At 38.6% G+C, this 25,016-nt stretch overlaps 1 protein-coding gene across 2 annotated transcripts in view; it reads left to right on the top strand.

Moving 5' to 3' along the window:
• Positions 1-24,581, top strand: part of NFATC1 (nuclear factor of activated T-cells 1) — a 149,381-nt gene extending 124,800 nt beyond the window's left edge. For both annotated transcript variants that reach the window (XM_019544718.1, XM_019544727.1), the window contains exon 10: positions 22,071-24,581. In XM_019544718.1, coding sequence (XP_019400263.1) covers positions 22,071-22,120 — 50 coding nt within the window. In that variant the 3' untranslated portion in view covers positions 22,121-24,581. The remainder of the gene's footprint in view (positions 1-22,070) is intronic.
• The last annotated feature ends 435 nt before the right edge of the window (positions 24,582-25,016 follow it).

The following is a 25,016-nucleotide window of genomic DNA, read 5'->3' as shown; positions in this document are numbered from 1 at the left end:
ACTAAGGTCTCAAACATTCAATAACAAAAGAGAGTTTAAATGTTGAGAATGCCTTTGATAGGGTGGAGTGGGTTTTCCTATTAATAACACTAAAAATGGATTCTGTATTTATTCTTTTATATAAAATAAATGAATGTTTAACAAAAATAACCAACATCTGGAATTAGAAGCAGAAATTTATCACTGTTTCAGTCAGGCAAGGCTACCCACTTCCTCTCTTGTTACTTGTGACCGTCTCAGAATCTTCTGCCCTGTTTATTTGACATCATCCAACAGTACATAGTATATGGAATATTTGATGTTTTGCAGTGGGTGAATTCACCCTTCTGTAAAGATCAAGGAAAGTCCTGACTTCACACTTGAGACCTGTTTTGAGACAGAACTTTGTTGATACATAACATTTGTGAGAGCCTTCTAAGCAGGGCTGAATTTCAGTCGACTGTAGAATGATATTCTAGTGTATCCTTACTACTTCCATGATACTTCCATTCTCTGAAATATTAAGATTCAGATAATAATCAGAATACAAAATTAGAATGGGAAAAAGCAAAATGACAAATCTCAATTTAAAGTACACACACATCACTGAAGAATATGCACAAATTAAAATTCTTTCAAGAATTTTTAAGCTTCTTAAGACATGTTTATGAATTAAAATTAAAACTATGTGTGCATAAAATAAATTAAATATTTATATTCCATATATGCATATCACTGTCAGGCCAGGCCTCTCTTGGTTTGCTGTCAGTACCATGTAAACCAGTACAGCCTGTTCCACGGTCAGGTTGTCAGCGACTAAATAACTACAGCAACTAAACCAGCACCTCCACCTGGGCTAGCCTGGGTGAGGAGGGTGTGTGGACACCTAGCAGGACTAAAAACAAAGGGCAGATATGCTGCCTGCCAGGCAACAGCCATTCATACCTGGAGAGAAGATGGGCACCACCATGTCACACTGCTGGAAGAATCACCTATGATGCAAAGCAACTCAACTAACCTAGGAGGATTGTTACAGTATCTAAGGTGCCCCAACAGTCACAGCAGCCTCAGAAATTACTTGATTTATATGCATATAATCTACAGCATTCAATAATCCATGTATTCATATATATGCATATTCAAATACATGCACAGTCATATATGAATGTGTTCATACATGGAATTCAATCCCCAAAATAAAAACAACACAGCAAATGAAACAATTTGAAATTAATCTTTCGTAGTGGAAAAAATTAGAAGGATTTTCAACTAATGTAAATCAGCATAGCTTTATTTAATTCGGAATGTCTACATTGATTTACATACCTTCAAGATTTTGTCCTGTGTGCTTCAAAAAGAATAGGGTCCACTAGATCCAAGGATGGTTATTCTGGGGGAAGCACACCTCAAAAATTATTTCACTTTTAAACACAAGCAGCACTTTTTCTTTGGATCCTTTTGCTTTGCCATGGCATTCCACTAAAAAAGAAATAGAATTGATATGAACAGACTTTAGGAACTTTATAGTATACCAGTAATGAAGTCCTGGTTCATAGACTGAGAAGTAGTATGACCTTTCTAAAAATTCTGAATGATTGGCTATGCTCAATGGCATAAAATAAACCATCCCTTTCCTATGTTTCTCAAATTAAAGTTCTGTTAGATACAGGTTTGTGGTACTCCTTATAGACTCATCCCAGTTAATAAATATCTAAAAACTATTGTTCCATTATCCAGTCCTGACCTGCACTATGCAGGGCTTCTCCTGAACAAAGACCAGTGATGATGATAAACTCATTCTCTTCACAAAATTGAACAGGAATTTCAACCCCTGAGCTAGAGACAGACATAACATTACACATAAACCATTTTAAGTGATCAGAAACTGGTTTAAACCTTTAACAGAACAAATGTTCCATGCACATAAACCAATTTGAAATTGTCTGAAACTGGTTTGAGATAAACCTGGTTGAACGTAGTATCAGACTTAACAGATGTGGCTAAAACCAGTTTATGCAATGTCTGTCCCAGACCCCTTGCTGGTTTAAGATAAACCAGACTTTCCCAGCATGCTCTCTGAGTTGGGTAGGGCTCTCTGCTCCACAACAGGGCTGGCCCTCCCCTCTGCTCCCTGGCTGCAGCTCTGGCAGAGACTGCAGGCTGCTTCCCCCCTCCTCCTCACCCCTCCCTGTTAAGCAGGAATTCCCCCCTCCCCTCTGCTCTCTCACTGGAGCTCCAGCAGAGACTGCAGGCATCTTCCTGGCTTCTCCCTGCTAAAAAGCTATTATGCCACCAGCCCCTCTGCCTTACACCTCTCAGCATTAGCTAGCAGACCACATGCTGGCTACAACCTGTGCTGTGGGAAACACCAAAGGAAGGCAGGCTTTTTGGAGCTAATAAGCAGATAGCTGGTAACCCTTCCTTGGAAAAGCTGTTTAAGAAGAGCTCAAGAGGCTTTGTTTTCTTAATGGGTTGATAAACACTGAGTTAGGGGTGATAAACATTCACCGCTGGGCTGCTCAGGAGGCGGGGGTGGGGAATATCAGAGCATCCTGATGGGGCCTTGCCACCCCTCACCCTTCAGCTCAGCTTTGTGGAAGGGAAGGGAGGGCTGCTCTAGTGCCCCCCATCTTCTACCCTGAGCCACTGCAGGTATGTGCCTGAATTTTTTCAGTCCAGAGGGGATGTGTGTGCAATTACAAACTGGTTCAGCTTAGCCAAGTTAGATTAACATGCAAAGATTGAATCAGTTCAGGCTCAGGCTTTTTGAGTGTCTGTCTCTAGCCCTAATCTCTAATGGAGAAAGGAAAGAATATCAATCCTACCCCAAAATTCATTGACATGATTAATATAAACATACCAGCATGTGGACACACATCTCTGCATTTCAGCACAGTAGCAGCAGTGCTTGAGCTACTGAAGGAAGGTGCTTCCAGAACTTAAGTCCATGTTTCAGCATGTTGAGCCTTTAAAAACATATAAAAGAAAAAGCATAATCCATATTACTTTTACAATCTCAAATCAATTTTGATTTTTTAAAAATATTTGTTAAAAAGCATTCAGTAAAATGTTGTAGACTTCATTATTTAGTCCACTGTTCATCTAGTCCACATGACGCAGCCCTTTGGGCTGTGCTCTTTTGAAGGCGCTATTCACCCAATATCTTATTTTTAGCACTACAGATCTACTCTTGATGTTTAAGCATATGGGTAACATTTTGCAAGATTAGGGCCTTGGTTCAGGATTCAGAAAAAAAAAATCCATTGTCAAAGTGCAGTCCATTGGTTTCCACCCTTTCCTAAGAACAAACTTGTACCTAGATGCCAGATATAGGAACTGGACAAATTTGCATATACCTGGAGATCCACACATTGAAATGAACAAAATAGGCCTAATTCTCTTCTCACTTACAGTGATGGGAAACAGAAGTCACTGAAGTCAGTGAAATGACAGTGCTTCAGAACTTGTGCAAACGGAGAGGAGACCCAATCCTATTTGTTTCTACTCTAATATATAAATGTGCATATGGGTTAAAAGGTTTCAAATGTTGTGATCTGCTATAGCAATTGATATAGTGTATTCTTGATGTGGTTGCCTGCACTAATATGAGATTGGTCTTAAACCAAGGAGGCTCCTTCTGCTCCTACGCTGCTGGTTTCACACTGCAGTTCATCTCCATTTATTAGGGACCTAACCCAGATCTCAATGGAATTAGTAGGACTTCTTTCATTGTGAAAAACTTGTGTTAGAAAACAGAGCAAGAATATTGAATGTGGATTATGACTTCATGTGTAAATGAACACTTAAGGACCCAAAAGTTAGGAAATTCAGTGTTATGGTTCCCAGGGTAACAGAAACTGGCTTTATTCCATTTATATATGAGTTAATAGCATGTACAATAGCCTGAAATCTTATCCCTATTGAATATACAATAGAGCTGATTTACACAGTTTCAGTCAAGGAAGAACCATCACTTACATTTCCGTGCTTCAGAATTTCTTTTTAAAAATATTTGTATTGCCGTAATATCCATAAAAGCCAAAGAAATGTTCCTAAGGAGCTGATGAGGGTACTCAGTGAATGGCACGCAAGTTTATTTTCAGTGAAAGATATTCAGGGTATGAATCTGGTCCTTAACCCAACGGAAATTAAGGGATCCTTACCCCAATGGAAATGTATCTCCACTGTAGTAAGTGGAGTTAGCAATCACCTGCTATGTGCTTGTGCAAGTGAGATCCAAATTATGCCCACTGCCAGTTGCATGGTACCAGGACCAGTGATCATATGTTTGAATCAGTACTGCTTAGAATAGGTATATAAGGCAGGTGCATTCCTACCTCTCTTTCAGTTTTCATGGCTGCAGATACAACAGTCAAAATACTGTACTGATACTTTCTTTTTACCTTTGAATATGGGATTACTTCAGATCTTTAAGCTTTCTTTAATGCATGTGCAATAGTTATACAAGTACAGAAATTGCAAGACCATGACAAAGAGAGAGCATTGAAGTCTCTAGCTCCAAACATTTGGCCTTGCTTATCTGGCCCTCAGAGACAGCTAATCAGGGCTTGATATTCAGTACAATAGGACAAGTGCACTAAAACTACCTCTCTTATCCTAGTGAGCTCTAAGAATTATCATTCCCAGGCCTATATTACAAGGGTTTGTTTTGTTCTGAAAACGAGGCCCACAGCATACAGTACTATCAACTGTAACAATGAATCTGATGCAGTGTATGTATGTTATCAACTCTGTAATAACTGTCTCTTTTTTTTCTTTCCCACCCCATTTGTGTGAATTTGTCCCCTGGAACTCTTCTCTATCAGGCCCCTGCAGCTGCTGTTATTTTAGATATGGCAGGAAGTAGGTACCGGAAAACAGCAAGAGCTCACAGCACTCAGAAAAATCTAGAAATTCCTCTGATTTACCCAAGGCTCTGGCTCCAATCAAAGCCAATTACAAAAAAAAAAAAAAAAGGCAGACAACTGTGTCTGGGCTGAGTATGTCAGAATTGAGGTTTTTAGCCATCACCTTCTGCAGGGTACTCCGGAGTTATTTGATATGGCTGTGTAAATCATGAAGTACTTGGCTCAGAGAAAAGTTCCACTTCAGTTACACTGCAGAGGTGGAACTGACACGTGTGCAGTCAGTGGAAGCAGACTTCTGCTTGCACAGTCTTTAACCAGCTGAGAAAACCCCCTTTTGCATCCCCAGGGACAAGTGTTTCTAAAAGCTCATCCATTTTTATGCTATCCCCTCTTGTGTCCAGCGTACACATAAAGCAGATCGGTTTACAGGTTCTGCCAGTGTGTTTCTATAAATGCTTTTAACAGCCCTTAGAAAAATACACTAGCCAAGGGTACTGACGGAAAATACATGGCAAAGTCGCTAAAGCAGAAAACTTACATCACTAGTATTATTATTATTTTAAAGCTAGGATGGGATACTACTTAATCTGTTCACTAAAGAATTTTTAGCCATTTTGAATACATTCATTTTTAAAGAAGATGAGCTCTAAAGACTGACTTCAGAAAGAAAAAGGTTTTAAAAAAAAAAAAAACCCACCCACCCAAGCTTTGCATTTCAATAAATTCAGGGGGGAGGGGGAATCTAATAACCTCTCCCATCCCCACAGTACAAACAGTGTCACCTTTAAAATTGTTTTTAATAAAGGAGTCTTCATATTTGACAGCAGATAAGGAGAGGAAGATGTCCGCCCACAGACATCTTACACCATTAGCAATCTAGTTAACATCTGTAAATGTTTGAAGGAGAGAAATTACATTTTAAGACATTTGTTTTTTAATTACAGCCTCCAGATGAGATCTGTTAGAGCTGGGAAATGTATCCCATAGTGACTGATGTCAATAGCAAGTGGTCCCTAAAGTCAGCCAGGATTGGGAAAACCATGCTGTTTGCTGCTCTTGGCACACCTCCCTGCTTTCACAATGTCAAACTTAGAACCGCCTTTATATGCACTTTCATTTTTTTTTCCACAGTAGCTGTTGCCAGCAAGCTGTAAACTACCGTATATCACTCAGATGTAAGAACCTAAACTTTAAAACAAATTAAACTCTTGTTGACATTGTAATAAAAATCAGAATCGAACTGAACAGCTCAGTAAAAGTGCACTTCAATTATTTTATGGATTTAAGATTGTTTTCTAGGATTCCCAGACTCCCAATACAGCAAAGTTATTTCCTTTTGGCAGATGCCTGGAAAAAAAATCATTGAATGGATAAAATTATGTGGCAGACACTAGGTTTAAACCTAGAGGGAGGAAGTGGTGTCTCCCCATCACCTGTAAATAGTTGTTCAGTCTCTTGACCAGAAGAGCCTCTCATCATAGTTTGAAACAAAAAAAGAAAAACTCAAGGTATTTATTTCAGGGGGGCAGGGGGGACAATTCAAAAGGCTGAAAAAAAAGTACATTTGTCAAAACCTGGTTCTTAATAAAGTGTTTACATCATCTTGAAAGAAAACTGCAAGTACAGATCTGACCCACCCTTTAGAACTCTGTCCAAGTGCAGGTAAATGCATGTAGTGTATTAACTCTCCCCGTCTTTACTCTCCCCGTCTTTACTCATCTTTCATTCCCATGCTTAGTAGTAATGTTGCATATTCTTTTTGTAATTTTTTTCTACTCTGTAAAATGGAAACAGAGGTTTCCATCTGATAAAATGCCAGGTTTCCATTCTTTATAATGTTTCCTCTCAAAACAATTTGGAATGAAAGTATTTCAGAAATGTGTGTAGACGGAAGCAACTGCAGATAACAATGTGTTAATTTAAATGCTGTTTTACAAAAGGTGTGGTAAACTGGGAGTGCTGTAACATGGAGCAAACAAACAAACAAGTCAGCCTGCACAAGTTTCCATCAATGCCTTCTAGTGATCATTTGTTTTCTTACACTTACTAAATGCTCCATTAGTATTCTAAGGCCCAGACCTGGAAAGTGACTAGTTCCCAGGGGCTTCAATGGGAGTTCAGTTTGCTTAGTACTTTGCAAAATCAGATCCTTTTTTCTTGTCATAAGGTTACTTCTGAAGTTAGGGTGAAGCCTGATACACTTGTGTGCCTAAAGCTAAAATCCCTATGTCTGTTTCTAAACACCTTAAATAGATGTTGTAGTAGCTCCTGTTGAAGAGTTGGGAGAATTCTGAACCCATCGCGAGCAGGCCCTGAATGTGTAATCGTACAGATTTTCCATGTCTATTTTATAAGAAAGTATAGGGTTTTATACCCTTGTTAAACATTTTGTTCTTCCACCCAAAGAAACCTAATGCCCTAAATCAGGGATGTCAAACTCATCAGACCCCATGGGCTGGATGAGTGGTGCTGGGCTGATGCTGGGCTAGTCCTCAGGTTGGACTGGGCCTGCAGACTAGCTCTCCATGTGGATCTAGCATGTGGGGCTAGTTCAGCGCAGGCCCTATAGGCAGCAAGTGCCCCAGATCAGCTTCCAGCATGCACCCTGGACCAGCCCTGTATGCTGCCTGCAACATGCACCAAACCAGCCCCCAACCAGGTAGTGTGTGGGGTTGGTTTGGTATGTGCCATGTGCAGCACATGGGTCCAACCTGAGACCCACAGGCAGCACTGTGGGCTGGATGATAGGGTTCTGCAGCTGACATCCCAGCTCTAAAAAAAACAGCCAGTTTTGCTTACGGGTAATCATTAAAAGGGGTGGGTTTAAGCTACTCTTCTAGTTTTTTTAAGTTTTCACTTTTTTGGTTTTTTGCTTTAATTGTTTCTCCAAGTGAAAAGAGAATCCTCCCTGAGTCTTTACATACTGCAGAATCATAACCCTTGCCATGATAGCAAGGGTGTAACTTTTCAGATACCAAGCTGGTGAGGTTTTTGTGTTCAAAGTACTCAAGAAAAAGCAGGAAAGATCATTGTGGCCAATTGCAAGTAATTGTTTAGGAAGAGCAGTGCAAAAGCTTTGAGTTATATTCCTACTCTTTAAGTGTGCTTGAAAAATGAACATTTTATGTCTCTCTTGTTCAAGTACCTTTTTCCTAGCTCTTCAACTAGGAGGTTGTGTAGTGGGTTTGTCGATGTTCAACTCATGTGGCTGAATAAAGCTCATCTCCAGTGAACAGCCGTATATTCAGATGAATTCTCTTTATCACGCTGAAAGCTAAAAAAGTAGGGTGGGTATTTCTTCCATTCCAATCAGCCAATGGTGTTTATTGAGTTTTTGCAGCAAAATCTGATGTTTACTGTCTATCTTTATATATCCTTGCCAGTCTGTACTCAGAGGCTATTCCTTGATTTCAGACAAGATTGTGACTCAACATAGTTATTATGATGTAAAACTGGTGTGAAAACAGAATAAGATTCCTGAAAATTTCTTCTGTGAGGAGATCTAGCTAAACTTGTGCATCTCTGAGGACTGCAGTTTTTTTGGTTATTGACATTATTGTAGTTAAAAGAAAATCCTATGGAATTCAGAGTAGCTCATATTATGGTAATTACCATGTCATCTTGCTGCAGACATTTCAATTCAAATATGTGGTCTCAAGAACAGCCTCACACCAAATTTGTCAGATGACTCTCTGCTTCATTTGTTTGCAGGTGTTTCGTGCCCACCAATGCAAATACCTACAGATACCCAATTTTAACTCTTATTAACCCCTGAACAAGAATCAGGTATTCCAGGGCTGCCCAACTTACCAGTGACTGGGGGCCACCAGTTAGATGTCCCTGATGTAATCTATAATCTAGTGATTCTGACCAAATATTGTGTGGTGTTTTGCCCATCTTTCTCCAATAGGCTAAAAAGTGGATTCCTTCTAATTGGTAGATATATCATCCCCACAACTAACTTATAGGCCCCTATGCATGTTTACTAGGTTAGTCCATAGGTACTCTTCCATAGGATAGTCATCAAGTAAGTCATCAATGGCTGTCATTTCACCCTCACAGTTGACAAATCTAGCCTCACACCAGGCACCTGGTCTCAATGACAATCTCACACACAATTTGTAATGTGGCAGCTTGTTTACAGCTGTTTTGTGTCTGCCAGCACAATTGACTAGAAGTGCCCATCAGCATCGAGCCTTGCCCTCCATAAGACAATCTGAGATCTTTTTGTAGAAATTTGCTATGTATTAAAGGGCACATCAAAGAAGAGTAAATGTGGGACTTACCTTTAACCCAGTCTCAAATGTGAAACTAATTTTTGACAGGCCCCCCAGATAAGGTGTTAAAACAAAATAAACTTTGAAGAAAGAGGGAAACACTGTAGGTTTAATTTTTTTTCTCCACTTCAGTTTCCCCACCTATAAAAATGGGGATAATGTTATTGAATTCCATGGTAAAAAGTTTTGACATCTACTAATTGAAAGCACCTAAGAGCTAGGTATTGCAGATTGTTATATTGGGAGATAATGTGAAGAGGTTCAACTCCAGTGAAGTTACTGGCCTGCTCAGACACAGTTCAGCTGTGCCCCATTATCTCTGTTAGCTTGTCTCAGTGACAATTCTGGTTTTGATCTCCAACCTTGATCTCCCTGAAGTCATTTGGAATTTTACCATTGGTTCAGTGGAAGTAGAACTGGGCCTAATTCCTTAGCGTGAAGTAGAAAAAGAGCACTTGATAAATACCATCCCCATGTGACTCCAAGATGAGTCTTTCTCCAGTACTCTCAGTTTCTTTGCTTTATTTGCCAAGCCTAGTTGTACCTGACCTAGTCTTCTAGAAACATTAGCACAAAGCTGCTCATTTTCAAGTATTTCTGATGATCACCGGGGGCCACACTATTATTACATAAAGTCAATTAGAGAGCATACGTGCACGTCCTGTTGATTTGATTTAGAACTAACTAAAGCTCCAGTAATGTGCAATTACAAGAAACTTAATGACCCCTTTATATCGAATGCAACTTCCATGGCACCTAATATACTTTGATGAATTGCTCATTATATGCAATGTTGGAAAAGCTTCTATAAAGATTAATAATTGTATAATCAATACTGAAATTCAATCTTGTTTGGCTTTTTTTAACTCTGAAATCAATAAGTCATAAGGATTATGAACCCTGTTTTGTTCCCTTCTTCTCTTCTTTACCCCCAGAGTGTCAGGGATGCTGATACTTTGTAAAGCTAATAGGCTACTTTGATTATAATAGGAGTTCCTCATCACCCCATCCTAATGCAATCTAAAAATGAAAATTAGCCTTTAATTTACATTCTACTTTCCAGTTGCCCAGCCTTTTATAGTATTAAAGCAAAAGATATGTTTCTGGATAAGTGCTAAAGATGGACATTGCAATTCCATATCTTTATGTGTACTCAAAACACCAAAATTAGTTATTTCAACCTGCCTGAAACATCTAAAATTTGGTAGAAAGGGCTCCATCTAGCACAACGTATTAATGTATTGAGTATTTTAGTTTGCACAATATTTTTTCTTGAGAAGATCCAGGGTTTTTTTCCCCCCTCCTTGGTATCTCTGTGTCTGCTCAACTCCATTTGAAATGTACCCAGCCGATAAATGAGAGGAGAAAAGTCACACACTAAAAATATGACACTGCAGAGGGTCAGCACCTAAGTCTTACTTAAGATCTAGTTTGAAGACTCAAGTGGGGCCCAGGCCTTATGCAGGGAGCTGAATTTCACTCTTAGGAGGAGTAAAATAGAACAACAACAATGAGAAAATGGACTAGCCCCGTTGTGGACTTTGAATGGATTTTTTATCACCTTTCTCTCCCCCCTACCCCCATCTCTTTTATGCCTACTCTTCCCAAATCAAATGAATCTGGAACATTTTAGGCTGTAGATAAGCTGGCAGTGACACAAGCACAGTATAACTATGTAATATCCAGAACAGCAGTCTGATTTTTTTTCCTATTTAGCTAACTGCTGGGCAGGCTTTTCTCATGCACATATGTGCATGTGGAGGGAGCAGGGAGGAAAATAACCTTAGCATTGTATAAAAAAGACAGAAAAAGTAGTTCTCTGATGCTAAACTACAACAGTAGTATTGTACTTGGGAACCTGAGCTGTGCCCTTCCTCCCCTCCCTCACCTATCAGTTTCATTAGCCATTCCAGCAGTAAGGTTAAGAATTGTCTTGGCTGCAAGCAGGCAGGCAGGCACAGAGGGTTGCATGACTTTCACTACCACCTGGCACAGCTATTTCATATTCACTTGTTTGCCCCTACAGCAGCTCAGAGGCTTCAACAAGTTGGTTGTGGAGGAAGCAGGGATTGAGCGTAGTTAAGTGTCATACACTCCCATGTCTTCTTCTGTGGAGCGATAGTCCGTGCCTCAGGATCCTGCAGATAATACAGCCACAGTTCAATTACTGCTAGCATTTCTTGTTCCTTTGGTTTGTGTGAGGAAACATCTGAAGCTATAAAGCAAGTGGAATTAGGACAACTGGGGGTATCTCTCGCCAGTTTTCTCTGAGATTGTTAACCTTTTTGCCCCAACTGCTATGGAGTGTGTGTTAGCTGTGAATTAGAACTCAGAGACTTCACTAAGTTATGGAAAAAAGTGTGACCATACATATAGAAAAGAGATGCAAAGCCAAAACATCAGGGTCTTGTGTGTTTATTTGTGGAGTTAGAATGTTGAGATATTGCTGGGCCAGCGGACTTACGGTGTAGTCAAATAAAATACGGGTGCTTTATAACCTTTTCTGTTACTTACCTTGGGGCTTACGGATTTAGATATGTCACAGCATTATAAAGCTTCAAATGATCAGAAAACAGTAACATTCTGTGATCAACAACATTTTAAAAGGTACCGCCTAAATCTAGGTAATCAAATCCAAATCCAAATTGAGACACTGAACTGAAAGTGGCAGGATTTTCAGAAAGGAGGAGCTGCTCAGGACCACTAGGCATCAGTTGGTTTTAAATTATGTTAATTTATATTTGTAAAATGTTTCGAGAGCCATGGGTAGAGAGAAGAAAGCCCCACCTGCTGAAATCAGGAGATGACATGTACATTTCAGCTCTTGTTAAAGAAAGTGAGGCAGAAGATAGGGAACTTTCTTAGGTAGGAGGTAGGATGGACCCTCATGTGATTTAGAGAGAAATGAATGTGGATTTATGGTAGTTAGGCACAGTGGGGAAAGGACTGGAAATGTGAAGCATGGAAACCATAGAGGCCAAAATAACAGGAGGCAAATATAAAGAACTCAGAATTTATTATTTTAAAGATATTGTGTTTTTAATAAAATTTCATGGTGATTTTGGGCCTGATTCACAGTTTCTTAATAGTTGGTTGTGCTCTAAGAAATCAAGTGGACAGTAATATTTATTGTTAGGACCAGTTTGAGCATTTTATTCCGTATATTTGGGGTGAACTGCATCCTAGCAGTAAAGTCTGTATTCTTCCTTCATTACAGTTCTGCCCAGGTGATGAATACACTTCTACCTCACCCAACCTTCGATGCCACTTATCTTGGACTTCGGTGATATTATGTAATATTTGCATAGTTCTTTTATGGCATAGAAATTATGTGTAAAACTTAAAAATATGCCTATTTTGTTTCTCTTACATGTGGTCTTAGGAACGTAAACACATACATTTGGTTTAAATGTGGTTTATTTATACCTATACCACTTTTTGTTTTTGTGTGTCCACAATAGCTTGCATCACGTTGAATCAAACCCTTGAGTATTTAAATTAGGCAGAATTCCTGCTGAACTAAATGAGAGTTCTACTGAGGGAAGGCTATCAAGTATATTCTGTTGACTTTAAACTTCTGCTAAAAAAATAGAGTTTAATCACAGTCTTCAAACATGCAGCAAAAATACTTGGGGCTAGATTCCAGACTGGTGTAAATTACCATAGCTCCATTGACTTCAATGCAGCTAAAGATCTAGCAATAAGTATTTACAGACAAGAAATTCAAAAAGCTCTCTGGGTTTCATCTGTGGTGGATGAAAAGCATAAAACTAGCAATTCTTGCATGATGTGATGAGTCTGGGGACTGGGACTCATTTAGAATGGGCATCCAGTCAAGAGTCCCAGTTAAGTTAGAGCCGCACAGCGCTGTCATCACACATCAGTGTGGAACCTTTCCTGTTAACCCTCTACAATGCTTCCACTGTGGCAGGTTTTGCATTATTTGGAGTTATCAAGTTAAATAAGGAAACAGGTATTGCAGGTAGGAAAATAATTCCATTTTAATGGCTGAGTCTCGTATATAACAATACAGTTCATCAGAGCCAAACCTACATTCATAGGGGAGGATCATGTTTTATTAAAACCTGCTATTTGTTGTCACTCATTTGCTCCACTGTCCTATTCACTCTTTCCAAAAATAGCATACCCTGTGGTGGCGGCTTATTATGATTAAACAGATAAAAATAAGTTTAAGGTCTAAATGCATCCAGGACACCTGAGGTAATACAAGATCTGACTTCTTTATGGAACGTGTGAAGTTATATTTTCCATTGCTTCACAAGCTTTGTTTTGTTTTGTTTTTACTTCAGCGAGGTTTAGCATGTTCTATAGTTTCATGTTGCAGACTTGCACCTCGGGAATAAGTATCACTAGTTTCTGATTTTTTTCATGGTATAGCTCCTGCTTTGAAAACAGAAGTTTGAATGGTATTGTTTTTCAGTCATTGTTACGTAATACCACCGTATAGAAATTTCTGGCATTCACATGTAAGAGAAGATTTTATTAAGGAGTCAGAGAGAGAAGTGCTATACCCCCTAAGAGGACTTTACTGTTAGGGGTTTAGAGTAGAAGCTTTATCTATTGACTGTTTATCTGTGTGTTTATATTTCACTGTTTTTTTCTAAAAATAACATATGCATGTAGTGATCAGGAGGTGGCATTATTCTTTTTTGTGCTTCCACATCCTACCAGTCAATTTATGACTGTAGACTCCTTATTAATGACATGAAATATGGCATTTCATCTGAAATAAGAGGTCATAACAGTATCCAAGTATGACAGATCTCAATCTGATGTCACCAGTGGAAAAATCCAATGGCAGCAATTATAGACAACAAAGCAAATGCCATAACCTATGAGGCATTACCAAAAGATCAAACTCCTTGTCTTCATTGTTCTGTTTCTCTTTACATGTAACTGCACGTTTGCATGAGTGCTGGCAGAATGCTCCATGCTATACAAAACAGAATAAAACAAGATCCCTGCTCCAAAGTGCTCACAGCCATTCATCTGTCAAAGTCAGTGAGAAATGACTGCTAGATTCTGTTGTGTCCACGTGGATTTAAGTACATACACAAGATTTTATTCTACTCTGCTCCAGTCCTGGAAATCCATGAATGCATCTCTTTTTGTAACACACCATCATCTTATGCCTAAGACTGAGACACAAAAAAAAGCAGTTATGGGAAGGAGGACCCACTCACCTTTTGCATTAGCTGTTTTTCAGGACTAGAGCAAGGCAGAATATTATCACGCTTAGGCACATACATCTATCTATGTGCCTAAAAGTGGGATAGAACTTGATTCAGCACTGAGGTCAATGCACAAGAAAATCTACACATAATTTGGTACATACATAATATAGGTTTCATGGGTTATATTTCATAGACATTAGGGCTGGAAGGGACCTCGGGAGATCATCGAGTCTAGCCCTCTGCCCAAAGGGCAGGAAGTCAGCTAGAGTCAAAGGATCCCAGCAAGATAACCATATACAACATATATACAAGATCCATTGTTTGAAAATACAGTTAGTGATTTTTTTTTCATGAGGCATGTTTAGGAGAAGGTGGATGGTTGCTTTTGGTTCCAGTAAAAGAATGTTTAGGAGTTGTACGGTCTACTGTTGTTGTGTTCCAACTTAAAAGAGATATTCCATATTGTTCATAGTTACATAAAAGGTACAGCATGTAGCACTACACATATATAGGTGAGTTAACTTTTATTAACAAAAGATTGATACAATAGATTTCCTTAAACAAGCTGCTTAACCATTCTTCTCCATAAGGATTTGAAGAAGATGGTACTGCTTGCCATCTCTATTTTTTTTAAAGTGAATGCACCAAGTTTTAGTGACTCACGATATGTGCACTTTTCTGAAGAACTTTCTTTGCCACTGTGCTTTGAGCTTATCATGCTTCTTTTTAAAAGAATTAAATAGACCATAGTAAAACCCTCCTGATCAGTATAAGCTCTCAAGCATTTCCTCTCCAAGCCTGCATCAGACTTCCTCTTATAATTACCTTGCAACTTTTTTGTGACTTTTGTACAGCACTATAAACATGAGCTGGAAGTAGTTGCTGGAGAGGGCAGAGATGGCTTTGTGGGAAACAGGTGACTTGCACTGTTCCATATCCTGGCAAGCCTTTGAGTCAAAATTGTTTATTTATGTAGCATACTTGTCCAGGTGGATTCACTGAAAAATGCCTGCTTGCCTACAGCAAAATGACACCATCATTGCTTGGAGTTTGTATTTTTATAGGTCAGCCTGGATTATTCACGCTGATGATACAAAACTCTCCAGACCAACTCTAAAATACACTGAATTCAATAGAAAGTCTCTCATTGACTTCATTGGGGCTTTGGATGAAGCCCATGGTGCTGTATGAAGAGCTTGCCAGCTTAAATATTATGGAAACATAATCAGGAAAAGATGCAGAACAAACTGATAAGTCTAGGAGAGATGTGTTAGTGTCAATTATCTCTTCCTTAAATCCTAATCAAGTACTCATGATAATTTTAATATATATGAGAAAAAGCAATGCTGCAGCTCATATGCTATTTTGAAAGTTTTAACTTCTACTTCTTATTCAACATGGGCAAAATTTCTGAACCCAGCTGGGTGAATCTGCCAAAGCAATTAATGCGGCTCAATAAGCTTGGGTGCTTTCGCACTGGAGTCATCTGCTCCAGGGCTCAGCATCTTCACATGCACCCAGGACTCCCCCAGGTACCATGTGCTGGTGTTGGGCAGCATTGGGGCTGGCTGGGGCACAAGAGTGCTGAAACTGTAGAGCCACGTGGCTGACCCCCTGAGCCTACTGCCAGCCTGGGGCTGCTCTGCCCTGGCTCTAACAACTGCAGTCCTGGTCACTGTCCACATGTGAGTTTCTGTACAGTAAATGACTCCACTGCAAGACAGTACTGTTCCCAACAGTACTATATTATAATAGATTTAATTAATTTACTGTGCAGAGCTAATTAGCCAACTCCACAGTAAAGCATACATGTAGATGGCTCTGTTGAGAACCATAGAAGAGCCTGAATAGAACAGTAATGGTATGGTTCTGTGGCACAGGCAGGACCAAAATCAGAAGGGACACTCCAGGGCCCCTACACCAGTGTAAAATGTGGCTCCCTTGCAGCCTCTACTCTGTTTTTTCTGGGACAGGATGCAGGGAGAAGGTAGGAACATTTAGTCACAACTAAGCAGACTGACTTCACGGTAGTAGAAATGTCCCCCCATAGGAACCTTGACACATACATGGAACAAAAGGTGGAGGTTAGGGGGCTTTTATTTTTAATAAAGATAATACTGGGAGTGATATAAAGGCACTGTCATCCTACCTTCTGAAGTCTCTGCAACTATATTTTTTTCAGCACCGGGGGCTCTAAATTTATCTACCACTTTTGAGTCTCTTTCAGAACATTTGGCCCTTATTGCATAGTCACAAATGAACATCATAAAACCACAGGGGATCCAGCATTCTTTGTGTACTGAAGAACTTACCACAGTAGTTTATGGGCCTGTTTCATATTTGCATTATTCCTGTTTTACACTTCTGTGACTCCTTTGATTTGAATGGAATTATACCATGCAGTGGTGAATCAGAACCCATGTTGAATATACTAGGAAAAGCAGAGTTTATTTTTGGAAGAGCAGATATTTTATGAAAACAGAAACACCACAAAGTTATCTGTATTCAAAACAGTAGCCAAATAAAAGGAATACAGAAGTTTGCAGAAAATAAGTCTACTGTTTTATGTAGGCTTGCTCTGAATCCATATTAAAGCTTCAGCATTTGAAAGTGATTCCATTTCCTATAAAGTTCATATCCATATAAGGAGTCCCTCTTTCTTTAAATATATCCGGTTGCCCTGTTTAAAGCAGGAACTCAAACTGTTGCATCAGTAAGATATTGATTTTGCTATTTAGTAAAACAAAAGTTTCCATTGCAAGGGCATTTTCAAGCAAAGTTAAATATAAAAAGAAAAAACTCCTTATTAAACTATATTGTGGTATAACAGCTCACCACATCCTGCTGCTGTGGCATCTGATGTTTAGCAAAGGAAAAGTTCCTCTTTTAGGCTTCTAACAGGTACAAAGGTCACGTGTTACCTGCATTTCTCAGCACTATTATTTTTTTGACTTGATGTCAGTGGAAAAGCTGTACGTGAAGATGGAAAATGTTAATTGAGGGAAGGCATTGTGGGGAACTGTAGGTGTTAGCTACAGAAGTAACAATGCTGCTCCCCCCAAAAAGCCAGAAAAACAAACTAAAATCTGATGACAAATGTGTTGTAAATTTATCACACTCAGCTTTTTGATATCAGATAGAAAGGGATGTGTTTTGTGCAGGAAGTGTTGTTCTAATCTGGGCACTTAATATGAACACTCTAATTCTATTCCAGATTTGCCACGGTATTACTTTGAGACTTTAAGCAAATGAGCTAATTTTAAGAGTCTTAGCTTCCACATTTATAAATTAGGTTTAATACACTTTTCACAAGAATACTAAGATTGTGTAATTTTAATTAATGTATGTAAAGCCTTGAAACTTTTAGTTGGAAAGTATGTGTACACAAAATATTACTACTCTTAGAATTAGGAACAGCCGGGTGCCCTGCATCATTTTAACCTGCAGACCCAAGGATAATAAAAAAATTGAAGTCAAAGTAAACCAAAAGTTTGCTTGTGCTACATAGATATATAAGCTGATCCTTATATAGTGGGCCATCATATTGAAGTGACAGATATGTAGTCCAAAACCTGCCTATTCATGAGAGCAACAGGGTGAATCATTGAATATAGGATGAATTTTTGGTCCAACTAGAGGAATCATTCCATCAGTGTTTAAATAGTTAAGGTTAATTTGGGAGAAGTTCTGTTTGTAACTAGGATTAGGGCTCTGCCAGTAACTGAATTTTTGGTTCAGCAGCATAAAGATCAAGCCCCAATATTCCTGCCAAAATGAAATATTGAAAAAAAAGTTTGAAATTGAATTCAATATGTTTGAACCAAAAAGAAATATTTTAGGGTTAAATTAAACATTTCATTTGACCTCTGTGGAAATTTTCATTTCATTTCAGAAGGGGTTTTTTTCAACCCTTTTTTTAAATCAAAAAACAGATATAACTGAAATTTAACAAAAAGCTTTGGGCTTTTTTGCTTTTTTTCCCCCTCAATTTCTTTTGGCCATATCTGTTCACTGAATTTAAGTTAGGTGCTAGAAACACATTGATGGAGGAAGTGAATAGATTTACTAGTCAATCACAGCAAGCAAGCAAAAGGGTATCACTTGGGTCCTAGACTACACAAGCATGTTGAATGATTTCTGTCACTCCCACCCACTGAAGGGCATTCCCTCAGAGGCTCAGGTGCATTAGTGGGCAGCAAGGGAAAGCCCACTCTTAGCATACTTCTGCTCTTTTCCCCCCCTTTCATCTGTTCAAACAGATGGGTTTTTCAGCTGTATCTAAATTACTAGACTTACTAAATTACAATACTGACTGCTAAGCAAGACAGGGATTCCTTCACATCTTGCCTTCCTCTTGTACTCTTTGTCAGCATCATTTCACATGACCTAGAAAGAGCCCACACTTTTAATTTATTTGCTATTTAAAAGTGGTGAAATAAAGAGCCTCATTAAAAGGAGGTAATACTAGATGAGAGTGATGTAAAATCTTGCCACCAGCTACTGTCTTGGCCCCTTTACCTGCCTCAGTCCCATTTGTTTGTGAGATCAGGTTGTTTTCCAGTGGCAATGGATACACTATTGCAAGATTCAGCTATCTTTTGGTTCTGTGTTGATATGGTGAAGGGGATGTTATTAAGTAGATGTCTTTGTATATGAGGAAGCTGTGTTGGACTGTCACTCATAAAGATAGTGGAAGCTCAGCTACAATGAGAGAGTTGCACAGAATCTTCCCTGAAATCAATAATACAGCTGCCAATGACTTTGATAGCTCTCAGATGTGGTCCTGATAATATTATGTCTCATTGTTGAGTTTAGGTAAAATATTAGAAAAAGATAGACATTTCATAGACATTAGGGGCTGGAAGGGACCTCGTGAGATCATCAAGTCCAGCCCCGCCCCCATAGGCAGGAAGTCAGCTGGGGTCAAGTGACCCCAGCAAGAAATACATCCACCTGTTTTTTGAAAGAGTCCAAAGTAAGTGCTTGCACCACCTCTGGGGGGAGTTTGTTTCAGACTGTGGCTGTGACTCAGGAGAGTTGAGCTCCCAGATGGAAGGGGCTTGGTGGGTGACTTTGAAAAAATCACTTACCCTCCAGGGCAGCAGTTCCCAAACTGTAAGTCACAATCCCGTATGGGGTCACAACAACAGCGGGTGGGTCATGGGGGTGGGAGACAGTGGGTTGGGAATGAGGGGCTATGCTAAGAACATGGGATCATGCTGAGGAAAAGTTTGCTGTAGAGGTAAATAATATTTTCAAAGGTACTTAGGTGACTTCAGAGCTCACTCCTGTTTTTATAAAATTACTGTACTTGGGCTCTCAGGAAGCTGTTCCTACTGAAAGTCAGTGAACCCAAAAAATCAAAGGACAACTCGGTGTCTAAATCACTTTTGAAAATGGAACTTAGATTCCTAGGTAGTTTTGGTTATTTTCAAATTTTTCCCATAGTCAGTTTTTACTGCATTTAGAGCTTTCATTTGGAGCTGTGTCTACACTTTTCTTGATATGACAAACTCCATGATATGACTTGCCTTTGCCCTAAGAGTTAAGGGTCCTAGTCCTGGCTTTTGCCACGTCAGAAATGCCACTTTCGTTGCTTAACCTACCTCACAGAAACTTAGTGAGAATTCATCCTGAAGCTCCATTGTGGGCACATCTTCACATTCATTATTGTGCAGTGGGTACTACACATTTTGTTTAGTACTTCCTTAATGAAGTACTAACTAAATGCACAGTAACTAGTTACTGCACATTAGTGTGGGCGGACGGGTTTTTTGTGATGGCCACTGCACAGTAGCCTAATAACACAGTGCAGTAGCTTATTAGGACAGTTTTTGACCGGCACACTACCGCACGGTGTTATTAGGCTGCCGCACAGTAAGCATCTCATGCAGATGCACCCTGTATGTATAAAAATTAAGAAGCAGTTTGAATAGTGGCTTAGCATTATTCAGCACAGAAGAAACCTACAGGGAAAGTACACAAAGGTGAAACTTGATCTCTAGCCCTCAGGGGATTGTTTTCATTACCACATTTACATGGGGATGCTGCCACATATTTTGTAGTGTACCTAATGCTGCTTTATGAGGTTTATCTTGACAGAAATGTCAGGAAGAAGTCTTCCCACAACAAAAGAGTGCAGTATTTGCATTCAAGATTGAGGTTCGGTTCAGAAAACTGTCTTGACTCGAGAACCTGTAAACATTGTTGCATTATTATTTTACTAGGGGATGTGCAAGCTAATTTCTTCTCACCAGTACTGGAGTTGCCATCTGAATGTATTTCCATTGTTTTCTAATATAAAATATCAATTCCATGGTACTATCAAGAGAAAGAAGTATTTTGTCTTTACGTGTCATTTCCGTTCTGCTTTTAGTTTTCTGAAACAAATAGGTAATCACAAATACAACTGATGTTCCAATGCTATTGTAGGGCATGTATGTAAGTCAGCACCAAACAAACCACTGATCAGCTTCCGTGGCCCTAATCCTGACTGATTCTTGCACTGTCGTTACAAATTGTGCAATAGGTCTGAAGAAAAAACATGTTCGACAACTAATTGCTTCAGGAAGTTGATTTTAGACATGCTGGGCTCTTTCCAACAAACACATGGAGTTATCTGGATGGTAGTGAACAGCAGCCCATGAGCAAAGGAAAACTCCTGGTAGTTCCATGACGTGGGCTTGTGTTTCCCCTCCCAGTAAAGTTAGGAAAACTCAGAAGCAGTGACAGCCTTACTGATGGCATTCAGTCTATCTGGATGTAAATCAGGTGGTGGCAGTGGCTGCAGGGAGGTGGGGTGGAAATAAAAGGGATGTTGTGCAGTTCACTGTAGATGGCCTTTGCTAGGTTCAGTCATTTCCTGTCCATCTGCCAAAAATCACAAGCTGATAAATGGACATAATTTGAGTGTGGGAAACAATATGGCCTGATGAGCTACAGGGGAGGAAAGAATAAAAGAAGAGTCATGAGTAAAGAAAACAATACTTTGGAGATGCAGTCTGACTGGCTGATGGTTAGATAATGAGCCTTGTTTATTCTTTTCTGCAACTTCTGGCCTAAAACTTAACTCGATCCTCCCCACCCCTCTGTCTTCATCGATAGGAGCAGAGGTCACACGTTCATGAGTGTTGATCAACATGAAAGGAAAGTGTATTTATTCATTTACCCACAGCAAGTAATGGACAAACACACCCATTTCCTTTCATTTTTTAATCATCCCACAGTGGAAAATTAGCATGTACAGTCTTATTCTACAGAGGCATCACAGCTTCAAGTGCTCAGTTCTGTAACTGGCAGCTTTGTGCCATGGCATTGTTGTGTCAAGAATACTAACATATAATCCTTCTGGCTATCTTTGTGGAATAGATAATTTATTCTAAAACTTATGGTCATTCAATACTTTGAGCATCAGAGCCAGTTCCGGAGCAGATGAATGTTTTATTTGTAACTCATTCAAAGTGTTAAATTTGTTTGACGCAATAAAAGACCCAAGATGCTGCTGTTCTTGTGATGTCTGGTTTCATACAGTGTTTAGCATGTTAATAACTTATGTTAATCCTGCTCTCTTGCACTTTGGTCAGCCTGTTTCAGCTCTCTAATGATGGGTGTTATGCTTAATGTTGAAAATTATAGCAGAACTGTAAAGGAACTGATACAGGCTTCTTTTAATCTATTTGACATAAGAAACAGTAATCATACCCAAGTTTAATTTTAATAATTCTTTTTTTTCTTGTGTTCTTTCTTTGCAGTAAATGAAATTATAAGGAATGACCTTTCCAGCACCAATGTCCATTCATAGCTTGCAATATTGGACTAGTTTGCAATCCACACACTTTTAGCTCAGCTGATATATCAGCTACAGCACAGTTACTAAAAAAACTGAAGATATTACCTGGTACCACTCTGATCTTCCACCTTACTGAATGTTAGGAACTGAAGATTTACCTCTTGCTTACAAAGAAGTAGCTCTTCGACCTCAGCTGATGAAATATCTTCTTTAAAGAAAATCATCTCAAGAGGAAAAAAAAAGGGAGGGAATTAACTGTTAAGATGGCTCATTTTTCTGGGATAAAGCTAGGAAACCCAGAACCGATCCTTTTGGCACCACTGGAATACAACCCTGGAAGTGCCTTATTTTACCAGATTGTGGCATCAGGGCATTTTTAATAGGCTTTGAGTTTGCTACCATAAAAGGTATTGGTGGGTGCACAACCTATAAAGCTTGCAATTCTGGAAATGGATGTTTTAAAAATCAAAGGACTGCCTATTGGAGGGGAAAGACACCCCTACTGAGAGTAAAATACCTTTGTGAATTCCAGAATTTCTTCAGCTTTTTCTCTGCTGTAATATACAGCCTGTTGCCTTATTCTCAGTGCATTTCAAGAGCCTCCCAATTTGTCATCTCAGCTCTTTCTTTTTTCATACTGTCTATATTATGTGCTAATGAATCATAGGATTGTTAGTAGTAGCATGTTAAGATTTTGATTTTAATCAGGCTTCAGTCATAGCACAAGTAAGTTGAGTAGCACAAAGTAATAAGGTTGATGGACAAAAAACGAAATCTATCTATTACATGATAGATGTATGTGTATGCATGTACATACATACTAGTATATATGCATATATTTATATATGACAAATAATATAGATGATTGCCTGCTGAGGGCACTGAATTTAGCAATAATTTCCATTACTGAGAACACATTTCAGATCCAAAACAAATGTTTCAGCTACTTCAGTTGAGGGTCTGTTGCACCTATGACAGGTATACATTGTCTTTCCTCATGCAGTTAAGCAAGCACTTTAGATAGTCAAAAAAGATGCATACAAAATACATATTATTTACCAAATGGAAAAATATGAACTAATGTAATTGTAAATACTAGTACGAAAGAGTGTAAAATATTTGTTCAGTTATAAGTTTATTCCGCAGAAGCCTTATAACTCTCTGCTACATGTACAAAAAAAAATTACCAAAAAAAACAAAAGTTTCATAAGCAGCGCTGTATAGTATGTTTTCTGATTAGCTAACATTCACAGAGCACAGATAGGCATGTAGTGTAGCCTTTAACATTGTATTTTGTAAAATCAACAGCTTATTATATAACTAACAACATCCTATTATTTCATATAACCCAAAAAAAAAGCATGGTTTAATTTAAAACTGTTTAACATTAATATTGTGCCTTAGGAATCAATGCCCCCTTCTGGAAATATGCCTAAACTACACCTCCATACTGAGGTGGCAACTATTTAGCCTCAAGGTAATGAGAATTGAACATGTTTCACAGGAAGTGAAAAACTCCTAAACATATTAAAATATTCTGTACAATTATGTCTTACTTTCTTTTCTTACACAAAATAAAAGCCATATTTGTCACATTTGCACATTACTGTGAAGACATCAGAATATAATATGGCGCTATGTACATATTATGCTGTTATTCATCCTAATAGTAATCTGTTATTCCCCACCTGTTTAATCCAAGTTATTCACCCTGTATTAGAATTGTAGAAGTTGCATGAAAAAATTCATATAGACTGCCATATAAAAAATAAAAAGTTTGACAGATGTCAGCTTAATGTGTAGCTAGAAATTAGATCCAATAAAGCAAAATGTTTTGCTGGAAGCTAGTCTTAGAATGATTCATTATATGTTATCTTGACAAATCTTCCTCTCATATAAAACAAGCATTTTCTCATTACATGCATACATACATACATACATACGTATATATGTATGTATCTCACAATTGCTTCTATTTGAAGCTGTTTGCATCCCGTTTCATCCTGCTAATATAATCATCTTAATATGGAGGTAAACATATGTTCTCAACAGAATCACTCCTCTTTTCCTTTCCCCCCAACTCCCTTCACATTTGAAAACATTGCTGCCAAGGAGTGAAACTGATATATGTTATAATCTCTGCTTGTGTTCTGTCTACTTCAGAAATGTCAAGAAAGCATGAGTGGAGGAGCCTCTGGATATGCCAAAGCATTTTTTATTCATTTAGAGAAATATCCTGGGTGAGGCTTTGACCACACACATATACACACACAGCACAGTGTTTGCATTTCAGCAATAATTTGAGCAAAATAATCAACTGTATATTTTAAATATGTTGCACCAACTCTGTCAGTTTTCTTCAAGCTATTTTAAAAACAAAATCTGTTACTTTTAAGCCTGACTAATGGAAGATTATGCATATCTTGTATATGTATTCATAAAATAAAAAAGAAAAGCATAATTTGTCCCCTTATGAGAATGTTACCTTGTTTTTCTTTGCGTGTCTCAGCTGTTGATTTCACTTTTAACTTTTTGTTTCACTAATTCTTATGGAAAAATGGGTCTGAACACAGCAATTATTTTCCTGGGAAACAACTGTGACTATGTACAATATACACTTTGTATGTATGTTTAAAAAGTCAACCAAACCAATTTTCTTTTTCCCCACTGGTGATTTGCATTCTTTAAAGAGCAAAACAATTAGTACAATATTAGCTTAGTGATACAATAGTTATATCTTTATTGCATTAAATGAACAGTATTCTTCTCTGTTACACCCATGAAATTTTTTTAAGGCCAGGGACTTTTGAAAGGAGAATTGGGACCCACTGGGTTGCAAACTGTTGCTAACATGTGAAGAGATACTGCCCATGGATTTAGCAGAATGAGTTAACCTTGCCAGGAGCAA

Source organism: Crocodylus porosus, unplaced genomic scaffold (assembly GCF_001723895.1).
Source record: "Crocodylus porosus isolate Cpor-Errol unplaced genomic scaffold, CroPor_comp1, whole genome shotgun sequence".
NCBI lineage: Eukaryota > Metazoa > Chordata > Crocodylia > Crocodylidae > Crocodylus > Crocodylus porosus.
The sequence above is the reverse complement of the archived record's forward strand: the minus strand, read 5'-3'. Positions and strand labels throughout refer to the sequence as shown.